At 44.6% G+C, this 13,677-nt stretch overlaps 1 protein-coding gene across 4 annotated transcripts in view; it reads left to right on the top strand.

Moving 5' to 3' along the window:
• nebl (nebulette) overlaps nucleotides 1-7,752 on the top strand; it is a 433,041-nt gene extending 425,289 nt beyond the window's left edge. For all 4 annotated transcript variants that reach the window (XM_068013576.1, XM_068013582.1, XM_068013591.1 and 1 more), the window contains one exon: nucleotides 6,592-7,752. In XM_068013576.1, coding sequence (XP_067869677.1) covers nucleotides 6,592-6,768 — 177 coding nt within the window. In that variant the 3' untranslated portion in view covers nucleotides 6,769-7,752. The remainder of the gene's footprint in view (nucleotides 1-6,591) is intronic.
• The last annotated feature ends 5,925 nt before the right edge of the window (nucleotides 7,753-13,677 follow it).

Below are 13,677 nucleotides of genomic sequence, written 5' to 3'. Positions count from 1 at the left end.
GGAAATCGCAGATGCACTGGCCATAATTTTTCAGTCTTCCTTTGACTTGGGGGTGATGACAGAGGACTGGAGAATTGCAAACATTACACCCTTGTTCAAAAAAGGGTGTAAAGATAAGCCCAGCAACTACAGGCCAGTCAGTTTAATTTTGGTGGTGGGAAAATTTCTCAAAAAAATAATTTGGGACAAAATCAATAGTCACATGGACAAGTGCGAGTTAATTAAGGAAAGCCAGCATGGACCTCTTAAGGGAAAATCATGTTTAACTAACTTTCTGGAGTTTTTTGAGGAGGTATCAGAGAGGGTTGATGAGAGCAATGCTGTTGATGTGGTGTACATGAACTTTCACAAGGTGTTTGATACAATGCCACACAACAGACCTTTGAGCAAGGTTATAGCTCATGGAATAAAAGGGACACTCGCAACATGGATGCAAAATTGGCTGAGTGACAGGAAACAAAAAGTAGTGATTAATGGATGTTTTCCGGGCTGGAGGAAGGTTTGAGGTGGAGTTCCCCAGGGATCAGTGTTGGGACCCTTGCTTTTCCTGATCTATATTAATGATCAAGATCTTGGTGTACAGGGCACAATTTCAAAGTTTGCAGATAATACGAAACTCGGAAGCATTGTGAACTGTGAGGATAGTGTAGAACTTCAAAAGGACAGAGACAAGTTATTGGAATGGACAGACAGGTGGCAGATGAAGTTCAACGCAGAGAAATGTGAAGTGATTAATTTTAGTTGGAAGAACATGGAGAGATAGTATAGAATAAAGGGTACAATTCTAAAGGGAGTGCAGGAGCAGAGGTGTATATGTGCATAAATCATTGAAGGTGGCAGGACAGGTTGAGAGAGCGGTTAATAAAGCAGACAGTATCCTGGGCTTTATTAATAGGGGCATGGAGTACAAGAGCAAGGAAGCTATGTTGAACTTGTATAAGACAGTAGTTTGGCCTCAGCTGGAGTATTGCGTCCAGTTCTGGGCGCCACACTTGAGGAAAGACGTAAGGGCATTGGAGAGAGTGCAGAAAAGATTCTCGAGAATGGTTCCAGGGATGAGGAATTTCAGTTATGAAGATAGATTGGAGAAGTTAGGACTGTTTTCCTTGGAGAAGGAAAGGCTGACAGGTGATTTGATAGAGGAATTCAAAATCAGGAGGGATCTGGACAGAGTAGATGGAGAGAAACTGTTCCCACTTGTGAAAGGATCGAGAATGAGAGGGCACAGATTTAAAAGGATTTGGTAAGAGAAGCAAGAGTGACATAAAGAAAAACTTTTTCACGCAGCAAGTGGTTAAAGTCTGGAATGTGCTGCCCTGCCTGAAAACATGGTGGAGGCAGTTTCAATTGAAGCATTCAAAAGGGAATTAGACCATTATATGAAAAGGAAGAATGTGCAAGGTTACGGGGAGAAGGCAGGGGAATGGAACTGAGGGAATTGCTCTTTCAGAGAACCAGTGCAGACACGATGGGCCAAATGGCCTCCTTCTGCACTGTAATGTTATGTGATTCTGTAACTTGTTGGCTTTCTGACACCCTTGATGCCATATGAACTCTGTGACACTCTGCCCCACTGCATTACAGCAGACCCGTCCCACCCTTTTTGTGTCAGGATCCTTTCTCTGTGTTGTGGCATGAGCTGGACTTCCAATGTGGACGAGCCACATGAAGCCTTGGAACTAGAACTTGTCAGGAAGGTGGATTCTGAAGTGTACTTAAATAGCGGTGGGAAATTCTCTTAACTGACGGTTATTAGTGCGCCCATTAGGTTTTTAGGACAATCTGGTATTTTTCAATGTGGATTTTTTAATTCCTGGTGCTAAAATTACCAAATTATTAAGCAGAGCCACTTACCTAGCTTTTGTAAAAGAGTTAACAATAACTGTATTTGGTGGAACTGTGTTCCAGATGCCTACTACTAATTTCTGTGGAAAAACATTCTTGTACCCTCTCAGCTTTCTTGTAAGTCATTAAGTTTGCATGCCTTCCCCTATCAACCTAAGTGGCTAAGTGCAGTAGGGATTGTTAATCAAGCGTCTTGGATTCTGATTTGTGTATTCCCTCAATTTTACAATAAAACAAGTTCAGTTTTGTTATTTTTCATAAGTCGAGATAGATGCTAGGAGGAAGGCTGTCAAGTATTAAAAAAAAACTATTTTTCAATGATATTGAGGTTTTTGCCTCTACTTATCCACCAGGAAGTTTATTGCTGCCAGACCTGCTGAGTGGTTCCAGCATTTCTTGTTTTTATACCACAAAATGATCACTTTGATTAACAACTTCCATTTGGCTTTTTCTTGGATCAGCTTGACTCAGTTAGTTGAACTTTTGTGTTTAACTCAGCTGATTGCAGGTTTAGCCTCACTCCAGAGATCTGAGTACATTATCTAGGATGACACTTCAGTACAGTGCTTGGGGAATGCTGCATTGTCACAGATGTTGTCTTTTGTGTGAGACATTAGATTTAAGATGCATCTGCTAACCTCAGGGGAATGAAAAAATTCCCATGGCATCTCTTAAAGAGTTGGAAATCTAGGTATGGTGGACAACATTTCTCACTAACCAACTCCACCAAAAAATGGTTTAACTGGTTTTCCACTTCTTTGCTGTTGCTATGCACAAGTTGGCTGCCATGTTTGCTGACATAACAAGAGTGTTCAAAATTGTTTTTAAAAATCCATCATTAGATATGAAGTGTTTTAAGACACCCTGAGGATATAAGATACTTTATTAATGCAATTTACATATTTATTAAAAATTTTATACTCTGATCTGTTTCCATTCAAAACTCTTTGGCTGGAATTTTATGGCCCCCAAATGAGCGGGCTGATGGTGGTTGGTGGGGGGGGTGCATAAAATTGAGCTGTAATTTTACGTGGGATAGCAGCGGGAAGTGGCCTGCACACCGCAGGCCAATCTAGGCCCTTAAGTGGCCAATTAACTGGCACTTCAGGGCCCACTTCTGCCTGGCAAAACCAGGCGGCCTTATGGGCTGGGGGGGGAGCCCTCCTGATCGGACAACCTGTGCCCCACAGACGGCCGCCTCCGAAGCCCCAACCGCCCCCAACGCACAACATTTTCCACTCCCCCGGTGGCGCTGCTGGGACTAAGAGCTGTCAGCCCACTGATTGGCCGGTAGCACCATTAGGCAGAGCGTCATGCCTCAAGGAGGTGGAAGTCCCGCCCAAGCCTCCGGAACGAAAATTCCCGGCCTGGCTCACCAGCCCCGGCGGAGGCAGTCACGACCTGTCTTTATGGGCGGTGAGCGGGGCCTTCCACCTAACGAAAAATTCTGGCTTTTATCTGTTATTTTCCAAATAGAATCCACATCTGGTGATACATGGCCTGTCAAGTTTTCAGTAGGATTTTGCCATTACTGTGACATTCTGTGACTGTGGTGGTAGGCGGTGCTCACTGCATAACTTTATGGAGCATTTTGCTCATGTCTATCCTTACTTCTGAACCTTTGAACAACTCCTTCTACTGTACAATCAGGGAATCGTATCCTTGCTGTATCCTCAGAAGAAATGTTCTCCGGAACGTAACTCTTGCTAAATTTTTCTTCCCTGTCATTCCTTCAACCAATCCCACTCCCACTTCCCTTTTTCTTCTCCCCGCAATCTCCCCACCCCCCACCCGCTGGTCTTTCCCTTCCCAACTTCTTTCTCCTCACCTCTCTTCCACTCCTCTTCCCATCTCACCCCGTGTCATTTCACATTTTACCAGTCTTGGTAAGTTCTACTTTCTGTTCCTCAATGCTTTCTAATCAGGTTGAACCAAATTCTGCACATGCATGTTTGTACACATTTATCAGACGTCCTTTCACCAAACTTCTAAATGTGAGTTATTTTTTTAAAGTTGACAAACAGCTGACAGAACAATCTGCGAACAAAATGGAAAGAGAAAAAGAAATTCCTTCGAACTTCAAAAAAACTCATTGGATGTGAAATTCTTTGAGACAACCTGAGGATATGATGAAATACTTTAATAATACAAGTTCTATCAGCATATTTATTTTTAAATGGTATGTTGTGTCATGTTTCAGTTCAGAACTCTTAAATAAATATTATGGATTTTCTATATAAATCGAGTCCACACCTGGTGACTCAATCATAACAAGTAGAATATTCCTTTTGAAACCTTCTGCAAAGCATAGAGTAATATGTATGCCTTTACCAATCATTGTTGCATTCACTGAATGGTTCTATGTCCTGCTAATGCTCTATACCATCTTACTGGATTTGATTCAGGCAAGTTCATATTCATAAATAAAAACAAGAAATGCTGGAAATACTCAGCAGGTCTGGCAGCATCTGTGCAGAGAGAAATAGAGTTAACGTTTCAGGTCAGAGACCCTTCTTCACAACTGGCACATATTAGAAATGTAAAAGGTTTTAAGCAAGTAAAGCGGGGGTGGGGCAAGAGATAACAAAGGTGAAGGTGTTGATAAGACAAGGTCACAGAGAATAACTGACCAGAAGGTCATGGAACAAAGGCGAACGGTATGTTAATGGTGTGCTGAAAGACAAAGTGTTAGTACAGATAGGGTGTGAATGACTAAAGCACAAAGCACTCCAAACAGCAACATTAAAAAAAAATTTTTAAACCACTACAGTGGGTAAGCACAGTGGAAACAAACTAAACAAACTGAAAAACCTAAAATAAAATAACCAAATAAAAAAGGAAAACGAAAAAAAGAAAAAATAACTAAGCATAAAAAGGAGGACCTGTCATGCTCTGAAATGATTAAACTCAATGTTCAGTCCAGCAGGCTGTAGTGTGCCTGATCGATAAATGAGATGCTGTTCCTCGAGCTTGCATTGATGTTCATTGGAACACTGCAGCAATCCTAGGACAGAGATGTAAGCATGAGAGCAGGGGTGTGTGTTGAAATGGCCAGCAACCGGAAGCTTGGGGTCATGCTTACGGACTGAGCGGAGGTGTTCCGCAAAGCAGTCACCCAATCTGCATTTGGTCTCCCCAATGTAGAGGAGACCACATTGTGAGCAGCGAATACAGTATACGAAATTGAAAGAAGTACAAGTAAATCGCTGCTTCACCTGAAAGGAGTGTTTGGGGCCTGGGATAGTGAGGAGAGAGGAGGTAAATGGACAGGTATTATACCTCCTGCGATTGCAGGGGAAGGTGCTGTGGGAAGGTGACGAGGTGGTGAGGATAATGGAGGAGTGGATGAGGGTGTCGCGGAGGGAACGATCGCTTCGGAATGCTGACGGGAAGGGAGGGGGAGATGCATTTGGTAGTGGCGTCACGGTGGAGGAAGTGGCGGAGGATGATCCTTTGGATCTGGAGGCTGGTGGGGTGGAAAGTGAGCACAAGGGGAACCCCGTCGTGGCTCTGGGAGGGAGGGGAAGGGGTGAGGGTAGAGCTGTGGGAAATGGGCCGGACACGGTTGAGGGCCCTGTCAACCACAGTGGGGGGGGGGAATCCTCAGTTGAGGAAAAAGGAAGATATATCGGAAGCGCTGTCGTGGAAGGTTGCGTCATCACAGCAGATGTGTCGGAGACAGAGAATCTGGGAGAATGGAATGGAGTCCTTACAGGAGGCAGGGTGTGAAGAAGTGAAGTCGAGGTAGCTGTGGGAGTCGGTGGGCTTATAATGAATATTCGTACACAGCCTATCCTCAGAGATAGAAACAGAGAAGTCGAACAGGGAAGGGAAGTGTTGGAGATGGACCATGTGAAGATGAGAGAAGGGTGGAAATTAGAAGCAAAGTTAATAAGGTATTCTAGTTCCAGGCGGGAGCAGGAAACGGCACCGATGTACCGGAAAAAGAGTTGAGGGAAGGGGCCTGAGTAGGACTGGAACAAGGAATGTTCGACATATGCCACAAAAAGACAGGCATGACTGGGACCCATGCGGGTACCCATAGCAACACCTTTTACTTTGAGGAAGTGAGTGGAGTTGAAGGAGAAGTTGTTCAATGTGAGAACAAGTTCAGCCAGGCGGAGGAGGGTGGTGGTGGATGGGGACTGGTTGGGCCTCTGTTCAAGGAGAGCCCTCAAACCGTCCTGGTAGGGGATGGAGGTGTAGAGAGATTGGACGTCCATAGTGAAGAGGAGGTGGTTAGGGCCAGAAACTGGAAATTGTCAAAATGACGTATGGCGTCAGAAGAGTTACGGATGTATGTGGGAAGAGATTGGACCAAGGGAGAAAAGATAGAGTCGAGATAGGAAGAAATAAGTTCAGTGGGGCAGGAACAGGCTGAAACTATGGGTCTGCCGGGACAGTCCTGGTGTGGATTTTGGGAAGGAGGCAGAAGTGGGCTGTCCGGGGTTGCAGGACTATGAGGTTGGAAGCTGTAGAGGGAAGATCTCCAGAGGAGATGAGGTCAGTGACAGTTCTGTGGACAGTAGCTTGATGTTTGATGGTGGGGTCATGGTCCAGGGGGAGGTAGGAAGAAGTGTCCGAGAGTTCCATCTTTGAAAGGGTGAAATTGCTTCACAGCAACTTAAACCATTTAATAAACGTGGCCTACTAATTTTTACTTTTTTTTCCTGATGCTTCATTATTGACTATTTAGAAAGTAATTCTTCATCTTTGCTGCATTAATGACATGTCTTTTCATTACAGAGGACATACCGGGCAATGTATGACTACACTGCTGCTGATGAGGATGAGGTTTCCTTCAAGGATGGTGATTACATCATCAATGTACAAGCGATTGATGAGGGTTGGATGTACGGCACTGTCCAGAGAACTGGAAAAACTGGAATGCTTCCAGCAAACTATGTTGAATCTCTTCACTGAATCCAGTTTCTTGCCGTTCATGCTTAATCGTTTATTTTTATTACACTAAATGGTAATTAAAATGTCAAGAGGGAGAGATTAATCTGTTAAGTATATTAAAATCCTATTTACTATCTAAGTAGCTTTTCATTATTGTATTACTGATGTATTCTTAGGACTTTCTAAGAAACTCTTCTTCCTACTGACGAATCTTATCTGACCATGGTTTCCTGCAGTCAGTAAGGCTTTTAATAATGTTAACGTATCAACATTGATTGTGCTAGTCTTTAACAGCGAAACAGAAACTTTGTCGGCTGTTGGATTTGTGTTACAAGTTATGATCAGCTCTGATCATAACTTACTGTATCACAAGTGTGATAGGATCAAATGCTGTGTGCAATTTTGCTTAGTTTGCATCTAGAGTATTTGCAGATTTCTGATTTTGCAAAGTGTTTTAAGTTCAAGATACATGTCCTGAAGATAATGTGTGTTACAACTGAATGTGGGCTAATATTGGAGAGATTTAATACTCACTAGTGCACATTTGTATTTTGCCTGTGCGATGCAAAAGATTACTAATGTCAGCTGTATAACTTGAAGTATTTCCTTAGTGGAACTTTGTCTTTCTTCCTATGCACTGTGGATATTTCAAGCACTTTCTTTACACTGAAATGAATTGTCCCTGTACAGGTTGCTCTGTAATGTTTTATTCCAGAAGAAATTTCTGCCTTTTTAACCTTGAAGTAATTTGGGTTATTAGAAACTAAAGTTCTAATATACGAGTGTCATCTGGTTTGGTTTGGTTTGTTTTGCTTTGCTTGGTTTGGTTATTGGTTATGCATGCTTTGTCTACAATGTCTTGTTAGCCAATAAAGACAGTTTATTGAATTGGTTATAAGGTAACTCTCATTAACTTTTATCCTGGTGAATGAACAGTTCTGTATGACTGGCACAACAATGCTGTGATTAGTGCCATAAAGGGTTAAATAAAGATGCTCAAGTATATGCTTTTGACTGGTGGTGAATATTTCTTTCAAAGCAAGAAAGCTATTGCACTTTACATGAATACTATGCAGACATTTCAATTTTTGTGCACCTGTCTATTGTGCAAAATTCTGAGATGTTAGCTATTGGGAAGTTACTGAAATCTATAATTAAGGACAGAATACAAACTTTTTTTTATTCATTCATGGCATGTGGGCATGGCTGGCTAGGCCAGCATTTATTGCCCATCCCTAATTGCCCTTCAGAAGGTGGTGGTGAGCTGCCTTCTTGAACCGCTGCAGTCGTTGGGGTGTAGCTACACCCACAGTGCTGTTAGGAAGGGAGTTCCAGGAATTTGACCCAGCGACAGTAAAGGAACGGCAATATAGTTCCAAGCCAGGATGGTGTGTGGCTTGGAGGGGAACTTGCAGGAGATGGTGTTCCCATGCAACTGCTGCCCTTGTCCTTCTAGGTGGTAGAGGTCGCGGGTTTGGAAGGTGCTGCCTAAGGAGCCTTGGTGTGTTGCTGCAGTGCATCTTGTAGATGGTACACACTGCTGCCACTATGTGCCGGTGGTGGAGGAAGTGATTGGCATCCCATCCACAAACAATCAAGCGAGCTGCTTTGTCCTCGATGGTGTTGAACTTCTTGAGTGTTGTTGGAGCTGCACCCATCCAGGCTAGTGGAGAGTATTCCATCACACTCCTGACTTGTGCCTTGTAGATGGTGGACAGGCTTTGGGGAGTCAGGAGGTAAATTACTCACTGCAGGATTCCTAGCCTCTGACCTGCTCTTGTAGCCACTGTGTTTATATGGCTACTCCAGTTCAGTTTCCGGTCAATGGTAAACCGCAGGATGCTGATAGTGGGGATTCAGCGATGGTAATGCCATTGAATGTCAAGGGGATATGGTTAGATTCTTTCTTGTTGGAGATGGTCATTGCCTGGCACTTGTGTGGCACGAATGTTATTTGCCACTTATCAGCCCAAGCCTGGATATTGTCCATGTCCTGCTGCATTTCTACACGGACTGCTTCAGTATTTAAGGAGTCGTGAATGATGCTGAACATTGTGCAATCATCAGCGAACATCCCCACTTCTGACCTTATGATGGAGGGAAGGTTATTGATGAAGCAGCTGAAGATGGTTGGGCCTAGGACACTACCCTGAGGACCTCCTGCAGTGATGTCCTGGAGCTCAGATGATTGATGAGCTCAGATGAGCTCAGGGGCGGCACAGTGGCACAGTGGTTAGCACTGCAGCCTCTCAGCTCCAGGGACCCGGGTTCGATTCTGGGTACTGCCTGTGTGGAGTTTGCAAGTTCTCCCTGTGTCTGCGTGGGTTTTCTCCGGGTGCTCCGGTTTCCTCCCACAAGCCAAAAGACTTGCAGGTTGGTAGGTAAATTGGCCATTATAAATTGTCACTAGTATAGGTAGGTGGTAGGGAAATATAGGGACAGGTGGGGATGTTTGGTAGGAATATGGGATTAGTGTAGGATTAGTATAAATGGGTGGTTGATGGTCGGCACTGACTCGGTGGGCCGAAGGGCCTGTTTCAGTGCTGTTTCTCTAAAAAAAACAAAAAACCACAACCATCTTCCTTTGTGCTAGGTATGACTCCAACCAGCGGAGAATTTTCTCCCTAATTCCCATTAACTCCAGTTTTGCTAGGGCTCCTTGATGCCAGATTCAGTCAAATGCTGCCTTGATGTCAAGGGCAGTCACTCTCATCTCACCTCTGGAGTTTAGCTCTTTTGTCCATATTTGACCCAAGGCTGTAATGAGGGTAGGAGCTGAGTGGCCCTGGCGGAACCCAAACTGAGCGTCACTGAGCAGGTTATTGCTAAGCAAGTGTCATTTGATGGCACTGTCGATGACACCTTCCATCACTTTACTGATGATCGAGAGTAGACTGATGGGGCGGTAATTGGCCGGTTAGATTTGTCCTGCTTTTTCTGTACAGGACATAACTGGGCAATTTTCCACATTGCCGGGTAGATGCCAGAGTTATAGCTGTACTGGAACAGCCTGGCTAGGGGCGTGGCAAGTTCTGGAGCACAGGTCTTCAGTACTAGTGCCAGAATATTGTCAGGGCCCATAGCCTTTGCAGTATCCAGTGCCTTCAGTCATTTCTTGATATCCTGTGGCGTGAATCTGATTGGCTGAAGACTGGCATCTGTGATGCTGGGGACTTCAGGAGGAGGCCAAGATGGACATCAACCTGGCACTTTTGGCTGAAGAATGTTGCAAATGCTTCAGCCTTATCTTTTGCACTGATGTGCTGGGCTCCACCATCATTTAGGATGGGGATATTTGTGGAGCCTCCTCCTTCTCTTAGTTGTTTAATTGTCCACCACCATTCACAACTGGATGTGACAGGACTGTCGAGCTTAGATCTGATCTGTTGGTTGTGGGATTGCTTAGCTCTGTCTATCGCATGCTGCTTACGCTGTTTGGCACCCAAGTAGTCCTGGGTGATAGCTTCACCAGGTTGACACCTCATTTTGAGGTATGCCTGGTGCTACTCCTGTCATGCCCTCCTGCACTCTTCATTGAACCAGGGTTGATCCCCTGGCTTGATGGTAAGGGTAGAGTGGGGGTTATGCCAGGCCATGATGTAACAGATTGTGTTTGAATACAATTTCTCTGCTGCTGATGGCCCACGGAGCCTCATGAATGCCCAGTTTTGAGTTGCTAAATCTGTTCAAAATCTATTCCATTTAGCATGGTGATAGTGCCACACAACACAATGCAGGGTATCATCAATGTGAAGACGGGTCTTCATCTCCATAAGGACTGTGCGGTGGTAACTCCTACCAATAATGTCATGGACAGATGCATCACGACTAGCAGATTGGTGAAGACGAGATCAAGTATGTTTTTCTCTCTTGTTGGTTCATTCACCACCAGCTGCAGACCCAGTCTAGCAGTTATGTCCTTTAGGACTCGGCCAGCCCGGCCAGTAGTGGTGCTACCGAGCTAGTATTCGTGATGGACATTGAAGTCCTCCACCCAGAGTACCTTCTGCGCCCTTGCCACCATCAGTTCTTCCTCCAATTGGTGTTTATAGAACATAGAACATTACAGCGCAGTACAGGCCCTTCAGCCCTTGATGTTGCGCCGACCTGTGAAACCATCTGACCTACACTATACCATTTTCATCCATATGTCTATCCAATGACCACTTAAATGCCCTTAAAGTTGGCGAGTCTACTACTGTTGCAGGCAGGGCGTTCCATGCCCCTACTACTCTCTGTGTAAAGAAACTACCTCTGACATCTGTCCTATAACTATCACCCCTCAGCTTAAAGCTATGTCCCCTCGTGTTTGCCATCACCATCCGAGGAAAAAGGCTCTCACTATCCACCCTGTCCAACCCTCTGATTATCTTATATGTCTCTATTAAGTCACCTCTTCTCCTCCTTCTCTCTAACGAAAACAACCTCAAGTCCCTCAGCCTTTCCTCGTAAGACCTTCCCTCCATACCAGGCAACATCCTAGTAAATCTCCTCTGCACCTTTTCCAAAGCTTCCACATCCTTCCTATAATGCGGTGACCAGAATTGCACGCAATACTCCAGGTGCGGCCGCACCAGAGTTCTGTACAGCTGCAGCATGACCTCGTGGCTCCTAAACTCGATCCCCCTACTAATAAAAGCTAACACACCATATGCCTTCTTAACAGCTCTATTAACCTGGGTGGCAACTTTCAGGGATTTATGCACCTGGACACCAAGATCTCTCTGCTCATCTACACTACCAAGAATCTTCCCATTAGCCCAGTACTCTGCATTCCTGTTACTCCTTCCGAAGTGAATCACCTCACACTTTTCCGCATTAAACTCCATTTGCCATCTCTCAGCCCAGCTCTGCAGCCTATCTATGTCCCTCTGTACCCTACAACATCCTTCGGCACTATCCACAACTCCACCGACCTTCGTGTCATCCGCAAATTTACTAACCCACCCTTCTACACCCTCTTCCAGGTCATTTATAAAAATGACAAACAGCAGTGGCCCCAAAACAGATCCTTGCGGTACACCACTAGAAACCATACTCCAGGATGAACATTTACCATCAACCACCACCCTCTGTCTTCTTTCAGCTAGCCAATTTCTGATCCAAAGCACTAATTCACCTTCAATCCCATACTTCTGTATTTTCTGCAATAGCCTACCGTGGGGAACTTTATCAAACGCCTTACTGAAATCCATATAGACCACATCCACGGCTTTACCCTCATCCACCTGTTTGGTCACCTTGTCAAAAAACTCAATAAGGTTTGTGAGGCACGACCTACCCTTCACAAAACCGTGCTGACTATCTCTAATGAACTTATTCTTTTCAAGATGATTATAAATCCTATCTCTTATAACCTTTTCCAACATTTTACCCACAACCGAAGTAAGGCTCACAGGTCTATAATTACCAGGGCTGTCTCTACTCCCCTTCTTGAACAAGGGGACAACATTTGCTATCCTCCAGTCTTCCGGCACTATTCCTGTCAACAATGACGACATAAAAATCAAGGACAAAGGCTCTGCAATCTCCTCCCTGGCTTCCCAGAGAATCCGAGGATAAATCCCATCTGGCCCAGGGGACTTATCTATTTTTGACATGGAGGAGTCCTGATTTATCAGCTAGGGTTGTCGGGGGTGGGGGGGGGGGGGTGGCGGAGGTGGGCAGTCGGTAGTAATCAGCAGGCTGTTTCCTTGCCCATGTTTGACCTGATGCCATGAAACTTCATGAGGTTCAGAATCCAAAAGACATTAGTGAACCAGATGGGTTTTTACGACAATCGACAAAAAACTGGCATTTTTAATACAGAACTTTAGTTAGGCCACACTTAGAATATTGCGTGCAATTCTGGTCGCCACACTATCAGAAGGACAGAAGTACCTTTGGAGAGGGTACAGAAGAGGTTTACCAGGATGTTGCCTGGTCTGGAGGGCATTAGCTATGAGGAGAGGTTGGATAAACTCGGATTGTTTTCACTGGAACGACGGAAGTGGAGGGGCGACATGATAGAGGTTTACAAAGTTATGAGCGGCATGGACAATGTGGATAGTCAGAAGCTTTTTCCAGGGTGGAAGAGTCAGTTACTAGGGGACATAGGGTTAAGGTGCAAGGGGCAAAGTTTAGAGGGGATGTGCGAGGCAAGTTCTTTACACAGAGGGTGGTGAGTGCCTGGAACTTGCTGCTGGGGGAGGTGGTGGAAGCAGATATGATAGCGACGTTTAAGAGGCATCTTGACGAATACATAAATAGGATGGGAATAGAGGGATACGGTCCCCGGAAGTGCAGAAGGTTTTAGTTTAGGCAGGCATCAAGATTGGTGCAGGCTTGGAGGGCTGAATGGCCTGTTCCTGTGCTGTATTGTTCTTTGTTCTAATTAAAAATCTGGACTTGAAAGCTAGTCTCAGTAATGGGTGCCATGAAACTATCATCAATTGTCATAAAATAAAATCCCATCTGGTTCACCAATGACATCCAGAAAGGAATCTGCTGTCCTTACCTGGTTTGGCCGACTTGTGACTCCAGACCCACAGCCATGTGGTTGACTATTAAATGCCCTCTGAAATGGTCTAGGCAATTAGGGATGGGCAACAAATGCTGGCCAGCCACATCTCATGAAAGAATATTTTAAAAAAATCATTAAAATGTAGTAGTCAGATTTTAAAAAATCAAAAAGACTAATGGAATGTTAGTCTTTATATCGAGAGGGCTAGAATATAGAGGAAGAAGTTTTGCTGCAGTGATACATCGCCCTGGTTAGACCACATCTGGAGTACTGTGCACATTTCTGAATACTGCTTCTTTGGAAGGTTATATTGGCCTAGGAAGGAGTGCAGCGCAAATTCACCTAAAGTGTGGAACTTTCTCCAACAAAAAGCAGTAGATGTTAGCGGAGTTAATAATTTTAAATGTGACAAAGATAGATTTTTGTTC

Source organism: Heterodontus francisci, chromosome 2 (assembly GCF_036365525.1).
Source record: "Heterodontus francisci isolate sHetFra1 chromosome 2, sHetFra1.hap1, whole genome shotgun sequence".
NCBI lineage: Eukaryota > Metazoa > Chordata > Chondrichthyes > Heterodontiformes > Heterodontidae > Heterodontus > Heterodontus francisci.
This window is presented reverse-complemented; position numbering and strand designations above follow the sequence as displayed.